General features: G+C 36.8%; 1 protein-coding gene across 1 annotated transcript; it reads left to right on the top strand.

Annotated features, from left to right (window-relative positions):
* The first annotated feature begins 5,443 nt into the window (after positions 1 to 5,443).
* On the top strand, positions 5,444 to 24,830 carry LOC140225828 (uncharacterized protein C05D11.1-like). The gene is made up of 18 exons (XM_072305780.1): positions 5,444 to 5,981; positions 7,118 to 7,258; positions 8,107 to 8,207; positions 8,836 to 9,045; positions 10,002 to 10,133; positions 11,216 to 11,370; positions 11,841 to 11,940; positions 12,975 to 13,244; positions 14,524 to 14,778; positions 15,580 to 15,756; positions 16,283 to 16,519; positions 16,864 to 17,044; positions 18,227 to 18,473; positions 19,786 to 19,972; positions 20,800 to 20,943; positions 21,992 to 22,149; positions 23,007 to 23,159; positions 24,385 to 24,830. Exons 1-18 carry the CDS (start codon positions 5,807 to 5,809, stop codon positions 24,437 to 24,439), a joined length of 3,078 nt encoding a protein of 1,025 aa, XP_072161881.1. The 5' UTR covers positions 5,444 to 5,806; the 3' UTR covers positions 24,440 to 24,830.
* The last annotated feature ends 172 nt before the right edge of the window (positions 24,831 to 25,002 follow it).

Here is a 25,002-nt window from a genome sequence, read left to right as displayed (position 1 = left end):
AATTTCTACACAATTTCTTATAGCCTTTTATAGCCAATGGCGATAAAGTGGAAAGCCTTGCGATAGAAACTACATCCCGACTGTATTTTTTTTTAAAGCTCCGTATAGCCCGGCTATATGATTTGCTCCGCTTTCTACAGCCAACTATACATATGATTTTCTATAGCCTTCTTTAGTCGGTTACAAGAACTCCTATGGTATTTTGAAACGCAGCTCCTATCGCCAATTTTTACCAGGGATGTTGAATTGTTTGGAACACTCACCAATCTCATGACAATGCCGGGAGTTAGTGGACGCACACACCGTTATTATCGGAGGGTAGGTTTTTCCTCAGGATTTACAGCGAGATCCCTACACTTTCACTGCGTGATCTCGCGGAAGCTTGGACACCCATATTTCCACTCCCCACTATCGACGAAACCGTCTGCACGACAAATGTGTCCGTGCGGTCGAAGCTAGCCACCGCCGAAGCAATCAAATAAACGGAGAGAAACGTTGCGAGTACCCACAAAGAAAACCAATCAAGGGTGTCGTAATACTACCGTGCTAAGTAAAAACGCCGTATGAGCCTTTAGGCGCTGCAAAATTTCCTTGGATAAATCACGAATTTCCGGCAATATTAACAAACATGTTTCTTTCGATTTTTCAGAGAATTTCGTTCGTAATTTGATTTAAATAGTCTGCAAATTTCAAGGAAAAATATTGATAACTTTTCTCCAAAATAAACATTTTATCGGAGGTAATTTGGCAACTCTCGAATGTTCATACGGCGTTTTTCCTTAGCACGGCAGAATAGCTCCCGAGTCGAGCATAATGGGTGGGAGAAAGGGGGCACCGTCCCCCATGGTCACTCTCCTCACGGGAGATCCGTCGACTTTTTTTCTTCTTTTTTTTTTACTTAAGACTACAAGACTATAATACTTCCCTAGTAGCTGAACAAATTTTTGTTTTTCTAAAAAAAATATAAAAAAAAATATCTGTTATCTAAATGATAGTTTTATACAAAAAAACGTGTAACGTTTATATAAAAAAAAAAAAAATCAAAATTCAGACCTAACCGTAATATCGTCACCTTCCAGGCAAAGTATCACAAGCGCCATGCGACGTTTAAAAATTTCCGCCGCCATTTTATTTTTTCACTGAGAAATTTTTGGTTGAATCTGTTCGAAAATTTCACTAAATTTTATCGGCAGCACAAAGAAAATTCGGTGTAATTTTCGGACAGCTTCGTTGAACAATTTCTCTGTAAAAAAATATAATGGCGGCGGAAATTTTTAAACGTCGCATGGCGCTTGTGATACTTTGCCTGGAAGGTGACGATATATGAAAAATGATAAAAACTAGATAAGGTAATTTTTTTTACAGACAATTTTTCATTTTTTTATATAACGCATGCATACGAAAGTGTTAAAAGTGAACATTTTCATGTAACTATTATGTAAAAAAAAAGTCATAATTGGACGTATTTCTATCAAACAGAACTATGTGCATTATGACGTGAGCCCTGTTATGCATGTATTCTTATGGGTGTCAGGGCTCATGTCTTAATGCACATAGTTCCGTTTGATAGAAATACGTCCAATTTTCGTGTGCTTTTCGCGAATTAGAAGATTTTTTAATATTTTTGCGAAAAGCTCACGAAAATTATGACTTCTTTATATAATGGTTACATAAAAATGTTCACTTTTAACACTTTCGTATACATGCGTTTTATAAGAAAAATTAACTTCCGTACCTACATAATCTTTGTCTTTTCCTTCTATGGTTCTGCTACTGGAGTTAATCTACTTAGGTACTTGCATTTACAATTGTAATTATTTAATCACTAAACGCTGAAATAATGTCGGGACTGCCCTGGGGCTACTTTAGCTAGATCCTTTGTCTAGAACACTGATTCCAGAACATTTTGCTGATATAAAATAGATTTTTTGTCTTTTGAAGGAGCGTCAAGGGATAGGGTAGTTCGGGCCTCGGTCCCTTGACTGAGTCTCTGGCTCCAAAAATGAGCATTACGTAGATACCTTAGGTACATAATGACTTATTTAAAAAGAAAGGGAACGGACTGTCGTAGAACTGGTTGATTGTGCAAATGCGAATGGGGAAATCCTCTTGGTGGTTTATAATCCTCATGTGAAATGTACATTTGTGGAATTCACGAAAAAAAAAAAAAAAATTAACGGAAGAAAATCGGTATCCAAATTTTTTGAAATTCTAAATATCGACCGTGTTGATGAGTGTTAAAGTCAATTACAATACTCGCACACAACACACCGAAGTAAATTTGTTTGTCAAAATGCCCTAAAATAAAGAGATAAAATCTCGTATAAGTGCTAAGTTGCATTTTCAAGTAAGAAAAAATTAAATTAAAAAAAAAGCTCTCTCATCCGCATAAAAGTTGAACTTTCATTCAGAGTTTTTCCTTTTTAAAATGTGCAATTAAGGTTTCCTATTATTACTTTTTTAGTTTTCGTCTTTAAATGAATGCCATCCTAGCACTGAAAAAAGCTGGGGCCGGAGCCTCGTCGAGACATAATAAAATAAACTCGTTTTTGTCATCCGACAACCTTGCCGCAAACCGTCGCGATGGTTGCGTTCGTTGCGTTCAATTTTGCCGGGTTGAACGTTGAATTTAATGATTCGCCCTGTGAACGCGGGGGTTTTCCTCACCGCCCGGCAAGCATGGTTGCGTCGCGCGTCGGTGTCTGATGATGGATGAAAACGCACGGAATTCCCCGTTTCCTCTCTGTAGGCCGCAGTCGTTGTTGGTGCCAGGAAATAGTCTGGAGTCGGTGGTCGAGAATACCTCTGTTCCGATGTTTAGTTCTTGGACCTCTAACACGATCCACTCATTGCAGCTCCGTGCCGCACGTCTCGCCATCATCCGTAAGAAATGAAATGTCTCTTCTCGGTAGCAGAAAGCCCATCATCGCGGTACGGCGTGCTGAGGGCCTTTCCTGATGAAAAGTGGAAAAGGTTCCCTGGTAAAAATTGGCAATAGAATCTGTGTTTCAAAATACCATACACCTACAGCCGGCTGTAAGATTTCCAATAGCTTCTATAGCCGGCAACACAATTTCTTATAGCTTTTTATAGCCGATGGCGATTAACCAACAGCCTGGCGATAAAGTGTATGCTAAACGTTACTGATTTCGGATGCTAGGACTTATTGTTAGTGAGTTTATGGACTACCGCTCTCTTTTTGGGCCGTAGTATCTTGATTTATTTTGCGAGGAAAGCTCCGTTCTTTTGAAGGATGCCTGCCATTCCTAATATGTTGGAGCGCCTTCAATTTCGTATGATACTGTGCAATACCTCTGGTGTGAAATAGTTGCTTCTAACGCCGTGGTGCGTGGTACGCTGCGATGCGGCGCAGCGGGCGGGCAGCCAGCGCGAAACGCGCATTGGCGCCTACAAACCTAACAGGGATACTTCACGCATTGCGCAATGCGTGAAGTATCCCTGTTAGGTTTGTAGGCGCCAGTGCGCCGCCACTCCGCTTTGTGTTAGGCTCTAATATTTAATCTCGTGGAGTCAGCGTTTTTCAACTCATGACTTTGAAATGTTTGCACACTCTTTATGGATTATTCTCATTTTAATTGATGGAAAAAAATATGTAGTGAAGGAAAATATAATGTGGGTTTTGTAAATATTAAAGTGATTCCGTACAAACTTAAGGATTTACAAAGCACACGAATTTCTATACAATTTTTTATAGCCTTTTATAGCCGATGGCGAAAAAGCAACAGCCAGGCGATAAAGTGTAAAGCCCGGCGATAGGAACTATAGCCCGGCTGTATAATATTTCATCGCTTCGTGTAGCCCGGCCGTATAATTCTCCCCACTTTCTACAGCCAGCTATATGATTTTCTATCGTCCTCTTCAGTCGGCTATAAGAACTCCTATGGTATTTTGAAACGCAGCTCCTATCGCCAATTTTTACCAGGGTTCAGAGGAGAACTGGAATAGCCCTGCAAACTGCAAACTCCTACGAGATTTCTTGAAAGAGTGCCGAGGTAATCGGGCCCACATTTTCTCGACAGAGGTCTCCGAGGAACCCTTTTGCGGGCTAATTCTTGAGACTGATGGACAAAGTGATGAACGAAGAAGACAAATGGAAAATAGAGTAACCTCATTGGTTAAACCGGGTGGTTGTCCTGGACCTTCAGACTTCGAATTTCAGTCACACTATTTTTCTCAATTTTTATTCATTGTATTTCTACTCGTGGGTATACATTGCAGAAGGACCACATTAAGGGCCGTATTCGTAGGCGGTGAATCGCTGGTAAACCGGAAGCTATTTACTGGATTGAAGTTTTCGACTTAAATAAGGAGGAAATTGAGGTATCCAGAGATGAAGACCAAGGTGACATATGGAAAAAAATTGAGGTATTGTAGTCATTTCCAGTATAACCCTTGGTTCAGGGTGCTTTTCGTTGAAAAATTTAACTTTGGAGCTCACATTCTCGTGCTGATATTCAAGTTTCGGTTCAGTTAGAATTCGGTACTTGTCTACCATTTAATACGATTTTGACGTATTTACGCGAAAAAAGAGTGTTTGGTTTTTATTTCCCCGTGGAAAAACTTCTTTCGCGTCAATTCGGATATTTGTTAGGGGCTGAAATAAAAAATTTAGTCCGAAACCACCCTAAAATTAAACGCGTGAGGTTCACGTTTTCATCGCCTCGCACGAGGACGAACGCAGCAGCATGGCATCACGTAAACCATTGCGTTTTCATGAGCGGGCAGGGCCGGATTTACCTACTTGTCGCCTGTATTTTGCCGCCCCCTTCTCATTCGTTTCGAAACATCAATAAAAACCATCAAGTGAACGTGCCGGAGGGGGAGGTGAGGGGCGCATAAGACGCGTTTATTTGTGTTGGGCACATTTTTTGCAAAAGCCCTGTCAACACTTCTAACAAAAGTTCACGGAACTTTGCGCGAAAGTTAAGTTCCGTAAACCTATCTCTGTGTGAACAAGACCTTCCATTTGCGAGAAATGAACGTAAAAATTATGCAAGAACAAACATAAATGCAGTTTATTAATTTTAACTTCCGCCGCCGCCGCGCCGCGCTGACCGCACTGTGTTTGGCACAATGCGGGAAGTATTCCGACAGTCTTGTAGGCGCTATGCGTTTCACGCCGACGCGACCGTCGCCGAACGTACGGCGCGCGGCGTGCGTGTTTGACGCAATGCGTGAAGTATTCATGCAGTCTTGTAGGTGCTAATATGTGTTACATGCCGACCGCCGCACAGTGGATTGGGTCAATTAGAGAGGTCGGACATGCAATTTTTGACAAAAACTGCTAATGCTGATGTTTATTTAATCAATCGGATTCATATTTTTGAAGAAGCGAAGTAATAAAAATCAAGTAAACTTCTCTTTATTTCTACATTGTGGCAACATAGCATGGCATAGAACAACAACAACAGTGGTTGCATTTGGCACTTTTGCAGGTTAGATTCCCGCCTTTGCGTTGGCTTCATAGCGTTACATCGAGTTTTATTTAATTATTTAGCTCTTTTCCTCGTGGGAAAGTTTCCCATCTCTATTCCAGGTGTCAGTGAACGCGTTGGATTACTAACTTCGCCCCAGCAAGTGTAAATTTTTTCGTTTTACTTTAAATTCTCAATACGCACCTCGAGAGAGCCGTTCGTGAGCGGCATTCCTATCAATCCTTTATCAATTATCAGCTGATAACTAGATGTTCAGATAGGCGTGTTTTGAAATTTCCTCTCTTTTCCGAGTAATTTGGCTCTTCTATCTCATCGCCCTAACTTTCGTTGCGAGTGTGTGTCTAATAAGGATGGCCCCCACTGACCAAACAGGACAAAATAGTCACTCCAACAGCTTTGAGCACCTGTTTTCATCGAAAGCCAATGACAGCATTGCTGTCCACAAGTACAGGTCTTCGAAGACAGGACTCACTGTTGTCATTGCAGATGTTGATGGGCCTGTGGTCAATGGATACTTTTGCCTTGGTAAGACACAATTCATCTCAGTTCCTGGCAGTTACTTGTCAAGGCGGATGAAGAAAGGTGGTCGCATTTCGAGTTGAGCCGCCATTTAAAGGCTGTGAGGCGCAGCAGAGGGTACATATTTTGCCATGCAAGTAGGATGTACCGGAAAGGTACCCAATTCCATGGGGCGTCAAGAGGGTACGAAATGCGACCACCATTCCTTATCCACCTTGGTTACTTGTATTTTGTTCATTACGGTACTCATGCCTACAATCGTTATGAAACATAGAGCTTGCGCATCGTATATTGAGACAAACGTCAAAGTATTGTTTATGTCACCACTCATCAGGAGTGCTATCTGACTGCATTCAATAACCTGTTGAGTGGTGCTAATTCAGAGCTAATTAGAGATTGATGTTTGTCTCAACATACGATGCATGAGCTCGTACAGGCCATTCGTCAACAGGCCGTCATACGGCATTGCATTATGTGGCTGATCATAGTCTCAAATCTACTGTTTTGGAACTGGTAAGTGCTCCAATGGTTTCTTTGCGACTAAGGCGGAGCTCGCCCATTGCATGTTGAGGAATTAGCTCCGCTTCCTTGGTTCATGCATCAGGTGGTCACCGATGTTGAGTTGCTGTGAACAAGATTTGACTTTTGTCTTTACATTCAATGCCCTCATTGCTGTTGCCTCATTGGCTCTTGCAAATTGATAAGTAAGGGGTGAATAATTTGCAGAGATTTGCCGGTTAAAGTTTGTGAGGGCTAAGCTTACTTATCATCTTAGAGAATTTACTGAATTCAAAAATTTCTATCGTTTAAAATATCAAGTAAAATTGAAGCCCTGGTTGCAAAAAGGGCATTTCTTAGTTGCAGTGTCTCATAATTTCAGGTAACTTTTCATCCATTATAATTGAAGCAAATTGCATGGAATTTGTCAAAACTTTTACTGAATTTTCTTCATGATTTTCCAATGCTGGAAACTAAACATTCAAGAAAATTCACTAAATATTTTCCTCTCTAAAATGTAAATTAACCATGAAAATTGTGAGACACTGCAACCAAGAAATGCCCTCTCTGCACCCAACGCCTAAACTCAAACTCATCAGTTTTTTAAGGATATATTGAAAAGAATATTTGTGTTACAATTTCAGCAACGGAGGCGTTCGATGATGATGGATTACCGCACACTTTGGAGCATCTGATATTCTTGGGCAGTGAAGAATACCCATACAAAGGCGTTCTTGATCTCCTAGCCAACCGATGTCTTGCCTCAGGAACCAATGCCTGGACAGGTGCGTAAATCACTGATTTTTTTCTGCATCTCGTCTCCAGAAGTGATTTTGGTGAACCTCATAATGCAGCTGCTCTTGATTTACATTTTAGTTAGATTGGAAAAGTCCAAACTTTTTTTTTGATCTCTTTTGGAGATCAAAGCAAGCCTAGAAATTTCAAGATGTCCTGTAATGTATGACCATCTTTGGAGAAAGATAGCATTGTAAAATAAGTTGCCAAACAAACATTTTTGTTTAAGAAATGCTCGAAAATGTCAAACCAAACTGGAGTTTAGATGTCTTGAAGTGTGCACTGTTAGAATCAAGTTTTGGCAGAACTTGTGTTTAAATTTCAACCAATTATTGTTAGGAGCTCAGAATTTTGGGCTTATAATGGCACATCCTCAATGGTACCTACCCTCTCTTGGTTTAAAATTCAAAATCAAAACAACGTTTAATCTAACGTTATAAAATTGCTCGTCTTATTCTGTGATATCAGAGACAATTTTCTGTCTAAAACTCAAGTGCCATTTTTACCTCCTAAAACAATCTCCCCATTGAAAATGTATCTCTCCAAACGATGAGCCCTTCTCCTGATGATGGTCATGGTATAATGATTTTTCTTTTCGCATAATAATTTTCTCCAAATGCAACAGAAGACCAATTCAAATTAATCCAATTTTTTTTTACTTTTACTTAATCTTCAAATTTTTGTTTTTGTCATTAATTAGTACATTCTAGTAAAAATTGTCTTTGACATCTCATGTGGGCTGCCAGGATCTCATGTCAATGTAGGATTAGAAGAATTTAGAGGAAGATAAAAGAAACTGAGCCTCTTTTATCAACTTTTTTATGATTTCATGTTTCAGACACGGACCATACTTGCTACACCATGACAACAGCAGGAAGCGAAGGCTTCCTCTCATTAATGCCGGTGTACCTCGATCATATACTTTATCCAACTCTAACGGTATATCTTCTTCATTCATATTTCTCCTTTTTAAAAGCTGTTATCTTCCTGGAAAATAAAAACTCTAATATCATGCATCATCCGCTTAAAGATGAGTGTCTACAGAGACTATTTAAGTTACATGTCGAAAGCACGAAATCACTCATCTCCTTGTACGATGTTGCAGACTTCCTGTTATACTTTGTTTTTTCATTAGAAATCTAATCTACTCAATTTCTTGAAAAGTTCCTTAATTTTCCCTCTCTGTTCATGGAATATTATGTGTAAATTTTGAGCTGTAAAGTTGTCTTGTTTCTCTTTGATGCAAATAATAGGAGCAGAAATTTTGAAACACAATAATGGAGGCATGTGGTTTTGAACTTAAGCCACTTGTGTAACTGGATGGCAGTCAGTGGTAATCAAGGTTTGAAGGGTTCGCATTTTGCTGGTTTTTTGGTGTTTTATGAATTGAAGGGAATAATTATGCAGAAAAAAGTTACACACTGTGCACTGTATACACTAAATTTACCGCACAGACAAAATGAAATCTGCTCCATAGTCTAAAAGAGTCACAGTAAAAATCACTGAAAAAATCCTTGCAGTTGAAGGTTTCATATTTTAAAACCTTTACTCCTTTTTTTTTGTGCAGGATTCAGGGTTTTTGACAGAGGTGCATCATGTAACTGGTGAAGGCAGGGATGCAGGAGTAGTCTACTGTGAAATGCAAGGCAGGGAGAATACCGGTGAATCTCTAGTCTATCTAAAATTGATGCGAGAACTCTACCCTGGCAAGTGCGGTTACAAATCGGAGACAGGTGGAATCATGAAAAATCTCAGAGAATCATGCAACAATACAAAAGTAAGACTCCTCTATTTATTTGATGATCCATATTTTTGAGACACATGGACACATGAACAAAGTCCATTTCATTGGAAGAATTAAAAAGAACATATCAGTGCAAATAAATGATTGGTTGCATCTTAGGAGTGGAGTTAGAAGTGTAGTATGGGCGAGATTCAATGCTCAAGCTTGGCCATGAATAAATGAATATGCAGCAAAAAGACATGGCACATCTTGGAGCAGATAGGGGGTTTCCTCAAAAGTTTTTTTGCAGATAGACTTGCTTTACTTGATGCTGCATGTCATGAGAATTGCAATACCCAAAAGAGGTCTATCTGCGAAAGAGTAGAAAAACTTTATCCGTCTGTAGCATATAATGTATTCTTTAGTGATTTTTGAAGTAGCTCTCATTATCTGGTGCATATTAGCATCTTCATCCTTTTCTAAGTTCATTGGCATCTCTTCTTAACCTATTTTTGCAAAATCAGTTTTCAAAACTTTCATCAGAGAAAAATCTCTTTTGTCTTTAACCAAGGACTAAAACACAACTTGGTAACTAGTGCAATTGTTCTAACAAGAATGGCATCATCAAAGTGTATAATCTAAAAAAAATGAATTAACTGTTATATCCACTGTAAATTTTTCAAGACCAAAAGGAATCTTGAAAGTTTTCATGCCCAACGCCATAGTGCTCTGGTCTAAAATTTTACCATATTGAATAAAATATATATTGTTTTGAAGTAAATTTTTCAGTTCGCTCCTACCAGCTGTTTTAGGGTGCCAATCCAAGAATTTGAGAGGAGTAAATTCAGTTTTAATGCATTTTTGCTGGCATGTTGTTCCAATCTTCAAAATTTTTGCTCTTCAAGACAGCGTGAGTTTTTTCTTTGTTATTAAAGTTCTTGTAATTTACATTTTAAACGATCCAAAAAATACGATAATTTGCTCATATTTTTTATTTTACTCTCTGGTAGGTCAGAGATTTTCACAAGAAATTCTACCGAGCTGAAAACTTGCGCCTCATCATCACTGGCCAAGTCTCGGCTCAACAAGTCTTTGATGCTTTGGCGCCTATTGAACAGAAAATCCTACTTAAAGCCCATCAGGTACAAATGTCTGATTTATCTTAGATTTAATTTTTTTTTACCTCATTCAATTTTTCTTACATAACTAAGAAACAGACAGTCATGAAGATCTATTTCCAATTTCCTCCGGAGAGAATATTTACACACACATAGTTGTTACATTCTAAAAAAAAGCTTATTTTTGATGGTCCAAAGAGAAAAGCACCTTTGTTCAGAAAAACTCAAAATCGGCATATGAGTACCACTGCCTTGAGGAATGTTTTGCGAACACTTTGTAGTGTGTGTAAAAGTGTGTACACTGAGGATCCAAAAATGTCAAACCCAACTGTAGTCGTAAATGTTCAAAATTTGCTGCTCAAAAAATGTAGTTTCTAGAAAAAGCCATTCGAAATTTTTAATCTGCTATTTGTGAGGCTCAGAAATGTCTGATTATAATGAAGCTTTAAATCATTCATCGGCATATTTATGAGTAAGCCTCTCTTAACTTATCCCATAGAATACTGGAGAGTTTTCCTTTGAGAACTTAAATTCTAATTTTTTGACCCAACCTAGCAAAGATGAACAGATTTAATTATAGTCAGTCTGACTGCAAATCCTGTTACCTAATTCTCTCATGTTTTATTTTACCAACAGAGAACTTAACTACTTCACGCTTTTAAACCCAAATTTCAAAGTAGCTTAGTTTTCTGTGTGAAAAATAAAACATGAGAGAAAATTGGGTCGGATGTAGTTAAGCTCATTCCGGTTAATCTGTCTAAATCATACTGCTGAAGCAACTTATATCTATGTCTAAATGTGTTCTTTGTACATACTTTTCTTCCAAGAGTACAACCTAAAAAAAAAACCGCTGAAACATTTGCACGCACAAAGACAACTTTTTTTCAAATACTATCACTTTTTCTAATTTTGATGTTTTCAAATTTCTGCTAATTTTTTTTCCTTGTTGGACTTCTAAGTTAGTGCCTCAAAGTTGGTGTGATCTTTCTTTGTTTCTCCAAGAATAATTACCCATTCACTATCTGTCAACTGAATTTAACTCAAAGCACCCTGTTAATTCTGCGTTGTTAACGTTGTTTAATTAAATTTTTTCCATTTTAAACCAGACACCACAAGCTCCTTTCAAAAGACCCTGGCAAGATCCTGTGCCCCCTCTAACAGAATCTACTGAGAATTTGGTCTTGTACCCATGCGATGATGAGGAAAATGGCATGGTATATGTCGGATGGAGAGGCCCATCTGCTTCAACCGATATTTACAAGTACATACCTATTTCTTTTTTGCGCAAGTCCATTTTGTTCGATTTTCAATCCATCACACGATCGATTTTTCAATTGGAAAAAATAATGTTCAAATTTGCCTTTTGGCTATTTCATTGTGGTCACCACTTAAAGAAGAAAATATCTGCCTTTCCTGTGGCAAAATGTCAGTTTTTGATCTCCAAAAATAGTTGACTTCTAATTATTCATGCTATCTATTTGGAAGCAGAGTTTGAACTCTGCCCCATCCCTGAAAATTTTCCCGATTTTTTAGCTTCTATTCATATGTTATGACCACAAATTTTAAATTGAAAAATAGGTTTAAAAATATATCAACATGCTTTTCTCAGATTACTTGAAACAACGTGAGATTACAGAGTCTGTCTCAGAAGACTTTGAAAAATATACAAGTTTTTTAGTGGTTTCCTGCGGTGGTGTATTTGCCTCAACTTCTTTTGTACCTCTTTTGCAGACTGACCTGCTGTTCTGTGCTATTGAAGTACCTGACCGATACTGCTGTCAGCCCCCTCTCCCAACACTTTGTCGAGATTGATGACTCTTATTGTAGTAATGTAAGTAAAGATCTTGGCTTGTACCAATCTTATCTCCAACTCTTGCAAGAATTATCCTTCCAAACCAAATTAGAGCTCCTATCCATCATAGCTGAAATGGATGCTTAAGAATGGCATGTCAAGAAATCTGTCATTCATTACTAGCATCGCTGATAATGAAGAGAATTTTAGAGCAGACAAAGGCTAATAGATTACACTGATCGACAATTTTTCTTTCTATTTTTTTTAGATTTGCCAAAAATTTGGTAATTTATTTAAGGTAGATATTTAGCACTGTTTTCGAAAATGACCATTGATTCTCTGGATCAATTCAGTTTTCCTTTGAAAAATTGGAATATTCCTTAAAAAGCAAGCTTTGTCAGAGAAAATTCAATTATTTCAGAAAATCTGTGCACGTAAGAGGAAAACCAAGGCCCATTATGTATATAACAGCCAACAATACATAGATAAGCATGTATTGCATGTCGAACACATTTCCCCTCTGTCCCTAATATGGAGGTTTTTCCAGTGAAATTCCACCTTTGCCTGTAGTATACCACCATCTAAAGCTCATTCTATTGTCTGAAGAATGTAATGGGGTCATTATCACCTACTTTTTGTTTCTGAAGCCGAAAATGGCCTCAGTTTTTTTTATAGCACCACCATATTTTCGGAACATCGAATTTCAACCAAAAGAATGGTTTTTTTCAGCCCAAAAAACCCCCATCTCTTTGACAACTTAATTTTTCAAAAGTGGTAGGAAAAAAAATCATTGGAAAAACTGTCAGCCTGCGTTTATAAAATTGAAATTTTTTAGAGGCAGTTAAAAGTAACAGGACACTTTTCCCCTTCGAGACTCTTTCCCTCGTGAGAAATTAGAAGGTAGCTGGAAAATAAATGTGTCAAGTGAGGGACAGTCAAATTTTCTAAGTTCTATTGCATTATTTATTACAAAAGTCAAAGACATATTCAAGAGTATGTGAAGAATTTCAGAAACTTAGTATCAGTTTTATTTGTCAACTTCCTGCTGATTAGTGCAATTTGCTTCCCTGCAGGTGTGTTATTCTATCGTCGAAAATTCAGAATCAGCATTCCTCCTGCAGTTTGAAAACGTGCCGGTGCCCAAACTTGACGCTGTTTACCCGAAACTGAAATCTGTCTTGCATGACATCAGTCATGGTGTGGAAAAGATCGACATGAAGCGGTTCCATTCTGTGATTCATCGGCACAAGCTTGAGTGTCTTAGTTTCCTGGAAACAAACCCTCATCCTGCCGTAGCTTTTATCGTGATTAATGACATGTTGTATGGGAACACGAAAGAAGACGTGAGTATTTGTCTATACTGAGTGCATATACAACTGCAGCATCAGCTACTTCTCTTCACTTTTCACAGGGGTATGATTGGAAAGACAGTTTGCTCTGGCGTTATAGCATGAATATCAACCATTCTTTGAGGTTAATGGGAAAAACACTTTTAGTGAAGATGTCACCATGGGGATTCACCATTATGTCGAATTGGATCCGAACAATAGCAATGACACAACCTCTCTCAATTCCACCAATGAAAATGAATTGATACATGATTTGAAGTCATATCTGTATAAACAGCAAATATTGAACAACTACCATTTATAGGAATAATTATATAGGGAGGAATAATAAAAGATAGGAAAATGTTGGTACCAAGTTTCAGACTTTTGGTATAATTTTCCATTAAGACATGATTAAAAAACTGCGTTATATCTAAAAACAACAGATGTCAGAATTCGCTGAAGAGCATCAATCTCCTTTTTTTTTTTTTTTTGAGTTTATTTATTGTAACCTTCCTAGGAGAAAATATATACAATTATCTTAATGTATGTACATAAGGGTATATAAAAGTAATAACTGGATAATTACTTATTTCTATAATGATGTTAATCTCCTTAAGGATCATTTATACAAGCTTATCACAATAGCAAAAAATTGAATAAGACCTGTTGCATGAAGGCCTTTAGGAGATGGCACCCCTTGCATTCCGCTGTTTATATTTGTATGGCCTCATGTATTGATTTTCCGTGATGTTACTCTAACCGCGTCTATAGTTGAAAGTAATCATGACAGACGAGTGAAGATTTACATGAGGAAGTTCAACTATTCCCTAATAACATCAGCTGTTAAATTCATACCTTAAAAAAATTGTTGTAATGTATGTATAATAAAATCATTTTTGTTCTTTATTTTAAGTAAGATGTATGTGAAATACACAGAAAAGTATGAAGCAATGAAAAAAAATTGGAATCAAATTGTGTTAAATTCTAAAAATCACTTACATTGATGCTAAACGCAAAATAAATTTCCAAATATGCAACATAAATAACTAAAAAAATTGTGAAACATTTCTTTCAATTTATAAAAATGAAGTGATGAAAACTTGTAAAAGTGGAAAGAGGAATTTTCTTGCAGAAAAGAACAAGAAAAACGTAAAATACAGCAATCTCATTTTTCACAGAATAATGTCATGTAATGAGCGTCATGAACCGTTAGTCTAAGTTTACAATTAACCTCAAGTAAGAAATTTGCCACTGAAATTTTCATCTCATGAATTTTTTTGTCTTATTTTAGCTGGACCTCCGATTGAATCAAATATCGCAGCTAGACAAGATGAAGAATGAGCCTCTAGAATTTTGGGAGAGTCTTCTCAAGAAATATTTTGTTGACGCTCTTCATGTTCTGGTGAAAGGCAAACCAAGCACAGCAGAATTAAAACGAATGATGACGGAAGAGAAAGAGAGGATCTCAAAGCAAAGAACTCAAATTGGGGACGAAGGTCTTAAACAAAAAGAGCGCGAGCTAGAAGCTGCCATGGCTCAGAATGAGGTAGTCTATTGTTCAATTCGGTTTAGCATTTTAAACCTTTTCAAATTGAAGCCGTAACAGAGGGGATCTCTCTTGCTACACTGAGATTCCACCTCCGTAACTAATCAAACTCTTCATGCACAGACAGAGAGCAAAGACATTAGCAGGGTCGCCATGGTTCTAGCCTTGGAGTCCCCAAACAAAGTGGGAACTGTGCAAAGTATTTGCTGCTTATATGTGTTATGGAGATTTTGATTAACTGTAGAGGTGGACTCTCAGCGCAGCGCAGAACATCCCCACTTATGGCCTCAACTTTGAGAACTTTTTTTGAGCTTAGGAGTTTTTTTTAGAGAAACCAGTGGTATCATTTTGTTTCTCACAAACAGTTACTTGAAGAAATGTACTTAAATTGTAGATCCATGACACATGCAATAACTCCACCGTAATTCACTCAAAACAGTAGATTCTATTCTAATATGGCAGTTCATATGTTTTATGTACTATACGATTGTGCTAAATCAATTTTCTCTGTTATTCGGCACGTTTTGCAAGTTCTACCATTTTTATAGTCTTAGTCTCAAGTGGAAAGAAATGCATTTTTTATAAGGCAATTTCGGTTGAATTATATCTTGGAATTATAAATACCAATTACATCAATTTTGAGTACTATCGGGTGAGTTTTAGGTATCTTTACTGGTGCCTTAAGTTACACAGTTATTTTTAGTACTTATAACATGCTGTTAAATAGATAGTTGTTTTATCTAATTTTTATTTGAATTTCAACTTGACCATAAGTTTCTCTTTTTTCTTTCGAATTTGCAGATTCCTCCTCCCAACGATATGCTTGTCAAAGTTCCGATTCCATCAACGGATTCCATCAAATACCATTCCATCCACAGTTATTCTGCAGATCCAGATAGTCCACAGCACCCTCTATTTAATGCCTCAAAAGCTCCTATTTACATGAATGTTGATGACCTACGAACCAATTTTGTTTATGTGAGTACTGATTTTTAGCTCCTATTCATATGAATGTTAATTTTTTGCAAACTAGTTTTGTACATGTGAGTACCTATCTTTAGCTTTGTCCTTCAGAAGATATGGCTCTACTGTGCCAGAGATTTAACTGTAGTTGTCAAGCTATTTATTGGGAATATACTCTTGAGAAGTCATTAATTCAGAGACAGATTAGGTGTCGATGTGAGGTATTTCAGTTTTCAGCAATAACATTGATGTCTAACAGAACCGGAGGGATGATGAAACTAACCTTTGTGTGCACTACAGTAGTGGTTGAGGTTTTCTGGGAAGCTCAAAAGGTTTAAATGTGAGGATTGTTCTTACAATGAGGTGTTTTACATCAAGGCCTAATTTCAGATTTGCCTAACGGAAAAATTTTGGATTTGATGACTAAATGTCTAATTTTATCGCAAAATGTGTAATGTAATCAATTTTTGTCTACATGTAGTGTTTTAAGTCGTATCTACACTCCATACTTCATTGCATTAATTGATTGTTGTCGTTACAGATGGCCATCCTGATGGATAGTAGTTCGCTCCCTCAAGAACTCCGTTCCTATCTGCTCATACTCACTGAGTGTCTTTTGGAGAGCCCTATCAACAGAGATGGGAATATGATTTCTTATGAAGATGTAGTGACCCAACTAGAGTCAGACACCGTTCAGACTGAAATCAATGTAGGACTGGAACGAATGCCAAGATTCACGTGTGGTCCGTACTCGGAGACTCTTCGCTTATTTGTTCAGGTAACCAAATTCCATTTGCAATCATATTCTTTTTTGATTTCCTTGATTCTACTTTTTACACAATATAATTTAAAGTTTTCCTCATTTGTAAAATTGCATTTTGTATGAATCTACTGGAGCCCCCAATGAAAATTTCAAGAAAGATAAGTCAGCTGTAATGTCATTTTAAACTCTAGGTTTGAAAATTGTAATTAAATAAAAGCTTACTGACTAGTGTATTACTTCAATACCTGAAGGTTAAATTACAATATTTTTAAGGTTTCTGCAAACATACTCTCAGCAAAGTTCAATTCAATTTTTCTACTTGCAAGTAAATTATTCTTAACAAACTGTTTTGATTTCAGCTTGAGCCCGAAAAGTTTGAAAAAGGAGTTAACTGGATCCGTGAAATTTTATACCAAACAGTATTCACTGCTGAACGAATCAAAATAATCGCTACGAAAATCATTAATGACGTTTTTGCCATCAAACGTTGCGGAAACTCTATGGTTCGAAATTTAATGAAAGGCCTTTTTTTCAAGAAAAGTATGATCCAACTTTTAACTTCATTTAATGTTTCTTATATTGTTTTTATGAAGATGCGTCAGATTTTTTAATGTAACACCGTTTTCAAGAAAATGAAAGGTGCAAACCATACCACAATGTAGTCACTGAACATTGTAATTGCCCTGAAATTGAATCGTGTCGTGCCAAAATCACTATTATCCATTTTTCTAGCTGTGTGCTTTATCGTGTTAATATTATCCTTTTAGCGCCTGTACTCCATACAATCATAAAAGTGGTATAAATACTCATTCTGGGATTGAGTTAACTCCAAGATGAGTCAGCACTTTCATGGTTCTCTTCTACTTTAAAAAGTGTCATCAACCCAAATTAACTGAAGACTGGAAATATAGACTTTAGTGGTTTTCACTCAACATGATTCAATTATTAGCTCATCTTATCCTGTGAAGTGCAAAAAAACATCCTCACTGACTTATTTTTATTTTACTTTTTCTGGAGAGATTAATTTTCCCATGCATCAACCATAAATTCCGGAGTCGACCTCCCAAAAGGAACTCGTAATTTCATAATATTTTTTTTATTCTGTGCTCCTTTCGTGTTAAGTCACCAATAGTATACCCAACTTCAATGTTTCAAAATGAAGGGACATTTTTTAAATGATGTATTTTTTATTTTTTGTTCTGCAACATTCCCCTTTCATTACACGGCTCCTGAAATGTCTAAAAAGTCAATAGCTTCATCTCCTTCTGTGACCAAAATTTTGCTTTATTTGGAACCACATTGACAGTCAAACCAAAAAATCATGTCTCTTGTCTGTAATGTTTCAAAATCTCCGCTCCTCCTTTACTTTTTTAAAGGGGAAAAAATCAACATCATTTCTCGAAGTTCTCACAGAATTTTCTCAGTTCAGAGAAGAAAAATCATGGCAATTTTTAAGAATTCCTGTTGAGTAGTTTTCTATTTAAGAAATGAAGTACGACAGGAAGTCTGCAACATCTCAAACCGAGGTACGTGGTTTTAGAAGTTTCACCGTCAACATGAAGTTTCTCTTATGTATGTATTTCACAAATTTTATTTCTGGGCTTAAAATCAGGATCCTAACACTTGCAAGGCGAATCAAGGCCCATTTTCTTAGTTTAAACCTTATTCAACTTACAGGATACTTCTGATTAACTCAAAACAACTATATTTTTTGTCATTCAGGTAGTAATCACTATGCGTTCAGTGTTCTTCAACAGCATAAGTTTCTGACTAAGTTATTAGAACGGTTAAGTGCAGACCCAGAAAAAGTAATTTCAGAGTTCAATGCTGTCAGGGAAGTTATTACCACACCCTGCAACATGGCCATTCATCTTTCGGCGAACATCGGAAATCTCTGTGAATTGCACCCTGATGCAGTTTCAACTCTTGCCAGACTCCTGCCTGATACTCAAACACCCGTCAAAAACCCGTAAGTCACTCTCTATGCGATGCAAGAGTATTGAATATATTCACCCTGTGCCCCTGTGAAATCTTACCCTACAGTATAAAATCATAAGGGTACTGTGTCACGCTCAGGGTGTCACGCTAAACTTGTCACAAACCGGTTTCTCCTCCACTCCCCGCTCCCCACCTGCCGCCCACGTTCACGTGCTTCCTGCCGTCTCCTGCTCCCCTCTGGCTCGGAGCCCTCCACCACCTGTGCCACTCCAGCTACCGTTGCCGCTACCCCTCTTACCTCCCGTCAGTCACCACTGTCGCACAGTGGATCGAGTCAATAGGAGAGGTCATACAAAATTCGGAAACTTTAAATGCTTACAACTCGGTTTATAAAAAACTTTGAGGTTTTAAAGTGGTTCCATTGGTTTCCACAAGAAATTTGTTGCTCGAAACACTCCTTGAAATTTGTAATGTGATGAAATAAATATTGAAATTTGCAGTTTTAGTAAAAAAATTCATGTCTGACCTCTCTAATTGACTCGACTCACTGTGCATCATTTTGGCAATAATTTTGTCCATTCATTTATCTTGGCGATTTTGCGGAAGCAAGGACTCCCACAATTCCTCAGTCTACCTCTCCCTCTTACACTTCGCCATCTAATCCAACTTCCTTAATTACCTATCTTACCTTTCTTACCTATTTTTTTATATTTTTTTAGCGGGAAGTTCCAGGGCCTTCCTGATTCGGTAAGTCCTACCAAAGGGCCTGTTAGATGAAGATCGCGTTTACAACCTTAATTTTCTCATTTCCACATGTATATTTCAACCCCCAAGGTAAAGACCTTGGGGATGTAGTTAGGTTTTTTCCTGTAGATTAGATGTGCGAAGCGCCTCTGGGGGTTGGACCGCGGAGCAGCCAGGGGGCGCAGATGATGGTATAATCATCATCGTTAATTTTCACCTGTTCGCAAATACATCTTAGTGCCCAGATTCTCAAGATTGAGATATTGTCAACGCCATTGAAAGAAGTATTTTACAAACATTTCGCTGTAATTGCCCAGCAATGTTAAGATCAAACGGGTGGTATAAAGACTGAAAGTTTGCTGCTCAAAAAATGTAATTTTGAACTAAAGTTTTTTAAAATTTCAATCAGCAACTTTCGGAGCTAGACATAATTTGATTGAAATGTAACTTTATTCCTTCCTTTGGCAAGAAACTTATCTAGAACCCACGCATTTTAATCTTAAGGATCCTGGAGAACATTTCCTGTCTTAAACTCAAAATCTGATTTTTTGACCTAACTTTTGTTTGAAAACATCCAATTAAAAGATCTTCTTATTCAGGCTGCACGTTACTCCGGATTGGGAGTTGCTCTCATCCGAAGAAGAAAGACCTGTGTCTGGTTGCGTCGTCGGGATGGGGTCTGTTGAATCAAATTTCTTCCTACAGTCCACACCTGCCATCAAAGAGTTTGATCATCCTGACCTACCTGTACTTCTTGTATTCCTACAGTATTTAACACAGCTAGAGGTTTGTATCTTTTTACTTAACTTCTTTTATCTTCATTTAATTCATCCCGGATCTTATCCACTCTGAAGGAATACAGGAAAGCTCTACATGTCTGCTTCATTGTTGCTAACAAAAATAACCGAATAACAAAAATACGATCATCCAAGGGAAAAAGGACCCTGGTCCATAGATGTATAATTGTGCAAGTGCCTTTTATCAAGTTCGGTTAAAAATTTGAACCCTGAGATTTTAATAGAAAACTCTCCCTAGTGTTTCAAAAAAGAAGTTGCGAGTAGTTTAGTTCATTTTTGTGCCAATAGAGGAGGTAAAATGACATTATAATTTATGCATTTTATGTCTGGAAAATGGATTAGTATTTTAAATTGTTTTTTCAAGTAAGTTTTTTAAAAGGACATAGTTTGGTTTTGTTTGACATAACATCATCTCCTACAAGAAGGTAGGTATCTTGTCTGTACTGTTTCAGTATTTCTATGAACATTTTACTTTTTATGGTAGAACCATTGTACTGTGTCTGAAAATATTGGTGTCTTGTCTCACAGGTGTAAAGAGAAATCAGTGAATATTTCAGCCTAAATTATTTTGAGGATTCTCATATGAAAAGCTAAATTGTCCATGAGAAATACTGAAAAAGTGCAATCGAGAAACGTTCCTTTGTGTAGGAGACAGTATTATGTGATAATGTTTTGTCCCAAAATCTTTGTTGAACACTCCTCCATGCTGTAACATCATTAATTCAGTTTTGAGCTTTTGTTGTGGAGGCCATTTTCCTCATGAATAATAAAGAATGATAATAAACGTCACAAATAATAAAATTTTTCTTTGTACAGGGACCTCTATGGCGACAAATTAGAGGCGCTGGTTTTGCCTACACATACAGTATGATCCCACGGCCGAATGAATCCTTGCTGAATTTAATTTTCTTCAAAGCATCCAATGTTGTTGCGGCTTATAAAACAACAAAAAAAATTATTGTAAGTAATTTATTTTAAATAATTTACTTAACACTATTACTTTTACTTTAATACTTCATTTTTTATCTATTTAATTATTTGTGATTTTCTTTTCTCTTGTTAACTTTTCTGCTTTCAATCAATGATTTGGAACAATTGACAAGAAGTACTTGACTCTAAGGGGAATGTGGCTTTAAATTGTATTAAAAATTGAAATTGTAAAAATAAACAATTAACACTGCTTCAAACATATAGTTGCTAAACGTTGAGACAGTAAAAAAGTAAGAAAATTTTTCGATTTTGTTTGGGTGTGTCTTGTTTTTGGTTTTGAATTTATTTGACGAGAAAATTACTTTTAGGCCTGTGTATTCATTTTTTATTTGTTCAAGAGTTGCAGCGCCTCATCAAACTCTTTTCGTCTTGTAACTATCTCAAAGCTATGAAAGAGGTTCTTTGAGTAAGGTATTGCATAAAACATCAGTAGCAAATTTTATAATTATGTATGAAGTTTATTCTGCAAATATTTTTGTGGGTTGCAAAGTAAAAATTGTTAAATTTACTCACTCTCTTTTAACTTAAGTTTGAATTTTAAGACCTGCCAGAAAACGTCCCTCTTTTCCACTTCAGTGTAAACAGGTCACATTCAAGGAGATGTTAACTCAAGAAAATTCAACTGAAACTTTAAATTTTGTCTGAATTTTGGTAAAAATGATTTTGTGTGCTTGGTCAGTACCAAGAGAAGCTGAGGAGGACCTTCATAGAATTTTTTCCAAGTCAAACTACCAAGTGAAGCAAGATTTTTTTTTTGGAACTTAATGAAGCAAAAACTCAAGATGGTCAAGACTGTCTTGTCAAACTTTATGTCACACACAATACTCACATTCGTACTACTGTTGTCCACTAGTTTTTCTCAGGAGAGGTCTCAAGTTTCCTAGAATTATACAAGTTAGATTTCCCTTAATTTTCCCCGTCTGATTTAATTCTTAGACAGCTCAAAAAGATTTTACAAAGTCGTTCCTGAAGAATGCTGACCTAGATAAAGTTCAATTTATGGTTCTTATCTTTACAGGAAGAATTGTGTCAGTCTCAGCAATGGGATGCAACACTCTTTGAATCAGCAAAGAGTTCGCTCATCTTTGAAATCATTGAAAGGGAGAAAAATATTGGTGATGTAATTCTTCAGTCGTTACTACGAAACTTCAAGAAAGTTGCCATGGATTATAACCAGTACGTATTTTTCAACGAAAAACAAGGACGTTTTCGACCCGTCTCTCGTCCGTTTTTTCTTCTCTACCCGTATTTATTCTTTTTCTTCAAGAAAATTATGAACTTTCTGTATCACCATCTCATTTAATAGATTTCTGCCTTTAAATTTGTCCGGCTGTAAATTAATAAAAAATAAAACATTAGAAGCTTAAGTTCGATGAAATGAGGGATTCGTCAATGAGAAATTTTAAAAAGCAGTAGTTAATAGTTGTAGAATTCAATTTTTTCCTTTTTGTTGTGCACTGCTTTTCAATAAAAACACACATGCGTGATCGGATCTGTAAAAAGGGACCTTATCTTTCAGCAGAAAATTTTCTTAACTTTTTATAAATGCATGGAAGGATAAAATGTGGAAATTTTAGATCAAGTTTACCTTCGAAAGCTCTAAAATTGAAGGAGATATGAGTACTGAAGCTCCAAAACAAGAATTCTTAGTTGTAGGAAAACGTGGTCTAAGTTTTTGGAAAAAGTTGAGGAAAATTTTCTCCTGGAAAATATGGTCCTTTTTCACAGATTCGGTCACATATTAAGCAAAATTACAGAAAGTAAAGGAAAATTTTTTCGAGGTGTAAAAAAATGGAACTTCTAGTCACCATTACAGAAGTTCATGTTTATATAATAAGGTTTTCTATATATGCATGTACAATGTTCTGTTCAAGAAAGATCCATAACGGTTATGTAGTAGGCTTTAATTTTTTCCTTCGTGTGATTACAAGAAAAGTCGTTCAATATCCCCTGCAAAATTCAGTAAATCAATTTGAAGATTTCAATTTCCTACTGCATGAATTAATTTTTAAAACTTTTTTTTCCTCCTGTAGGAAATTAGTGGAGAGTATCCAAAAAGTTACCATCGAAGACGTAAAAAAAGTCGGACCAAAATATGTTTTGGCATTGTTTAACTCGCCCCTCACACGAACTGCTCTTGTCTGCAATCCATCCAAAGTTGAAGAAACTGCTGCCGCACTCAAAGAGTAAGTTTTAATTGCATTCCAAATCGCAAAGGTTCTGCTACCGGCGACGTAAGCTTCCAAATCTTACCAAAGTGAGAGTTTTCTGCTGGTCTTAAGGTGGAGTCTTAAACTTTGACAAGTTTTAAAAATAATAAATTAATCAATAAAAAGATCAAAATTAAATTGGAGAGAAAAAAAAGAACTCAATAATCATAGAAAAGCATTTGAGTTATTGGATGTATATTTTATCTTATTTTACTTTAAAGTTTTCCACAATTTTTTTTTTAGCAAACTATATTGAAAAACTAGTCTTGATTAGCTTGCCTTGCGAGCTGACACGCCTAGCCAGGGAGTGCCCCTGAACCCCCGGTTCCTCGCTTCGCGATGAACTTGCGACTTGCTCTGCGAACCGCCCCTACCCCGCATAGCTTTTAACTTTAGTGAGAAGACAAGATCTTTGTCCTCATCTTCTTTTTCACCAAATTTCAAATATTACTGCAACAGGAACGGATGTATCATTTTAGACCACGTCCGCCATCTTGGATTTGAGAATTTTGAAAATCTGACCAAAAGTTTGAGTTTCCTGTCGAAAAATACCTCTTGATACCGAGTTTCACAAAAATCGATGCAACAGGAGCCAAGATAGCGTTTTAGACCTCTTCAAATTGAAGCCGTGACAGAGGGGATCTCTCTTGCTACACTGAAATTCCACCTCCATATCTAGTCAAACTCTCCATGCACAGATCGGGAGCAAATACATTAGCAGGGTTGCTGCGGTTCCAGCCTTGGAGTCCCCAAACAAAGTGGGAACCGTGCAAAGTACTTGCTGCCTATCTGTGTTATGGAGAGTTTAACTAGATGTAGAAGTGGACTCTCAGCGCAACACAGGATATCTCCTCCATTAAAGTCTCAACTTTGAGAGGTCTCCTGAGCTTGGCAGATCGTTCCAGAGGAAACCAGTGGTATCATGTTTTTTTTTTTTTTTTCTTTTGAAATATTTTGCATCAGGTTAAGCAATAAAATCGCACAGCTCTGACAGATGCAAGAGCTTCATTGGACTTGTTATCAGTGCAGCGCATCTTCTTTATCCTCGTCTTGTCTGTCAACTTCTCTGTCTCTTAACTGAGAAGTGCTCTACCCCTATTCTCGTTCATTTTATCTCAGTGAAGGGGAAGGCCGTTTTTATTATAATGCTTTTGTCATCTATATTTCATTGTCTTCAGCTAAGAATTTCTGTTTGTTTCAGACTTGGCTGCAATTTAACGACGTTTTCCTCATTAGAAGACAGTTTTATCAACTAGTAATGAGACAAAATCAGCTCGATTTTGCTAAGCTGTTCTTAAAGCTTGGCAGAATTTTTTCCTTGCCTATGGGAATATACTTAATTGGTGACCCTACACCTTACCAAATCAGTTTATTTTTATATGATAATTTAGGTGGATTAAATTATTCGAGTGCATGAAAATCAAAACTGTACTCAAGTGTGTTCCAACCAACATCAACTAATTACTAAGTGCTTTTTACAATTATTTTTATAAATTTTTGTCTCTGCATGTGATATTAATGAAAATTTGGGCGTTTTCTTTGCCTTGTAAGTTTTATAATTAATTGAACGTAGAATAAAAAAGAAGAAAATCTAACGCTTTTGTATGTCATTTTGTATTCAGATTAATAAAAGTTTGTTTAATGTTATTCACTTTGTTTTCTTTTACTATAAACTGAGTCAAAATCTGAATCTAATTTTTCTGTAAGTATGCCAATTTTTTTCTTGTTTGGAGTTTCTCAAAATTCCAATTTTAGTTGTATGCCTTGAAACAACACAGCTATTTTCGGGCAAGTTCTTCAGTCTTAAAATTCTTCTGGA

Source organism: Bemisia tabaci, unplaced genomic scaffold (genome assembly GCF_918797505.1).
Source record: "Bemisia tabaci unplaced genomic scaffold, PGI_BMITA_v3".
Lineage (NCBI taxonomy): Eukaryota > Metazoa > Arthropoda > Insecta > Hemiptera > Aleyrodidae > Bemisia > Bemisia tabaci.
The sequence above is the reverse complement of the archived record's forward strand: the minus strand, read 5'-3'. Positions and strand labels throughout refer to the sequence as shown.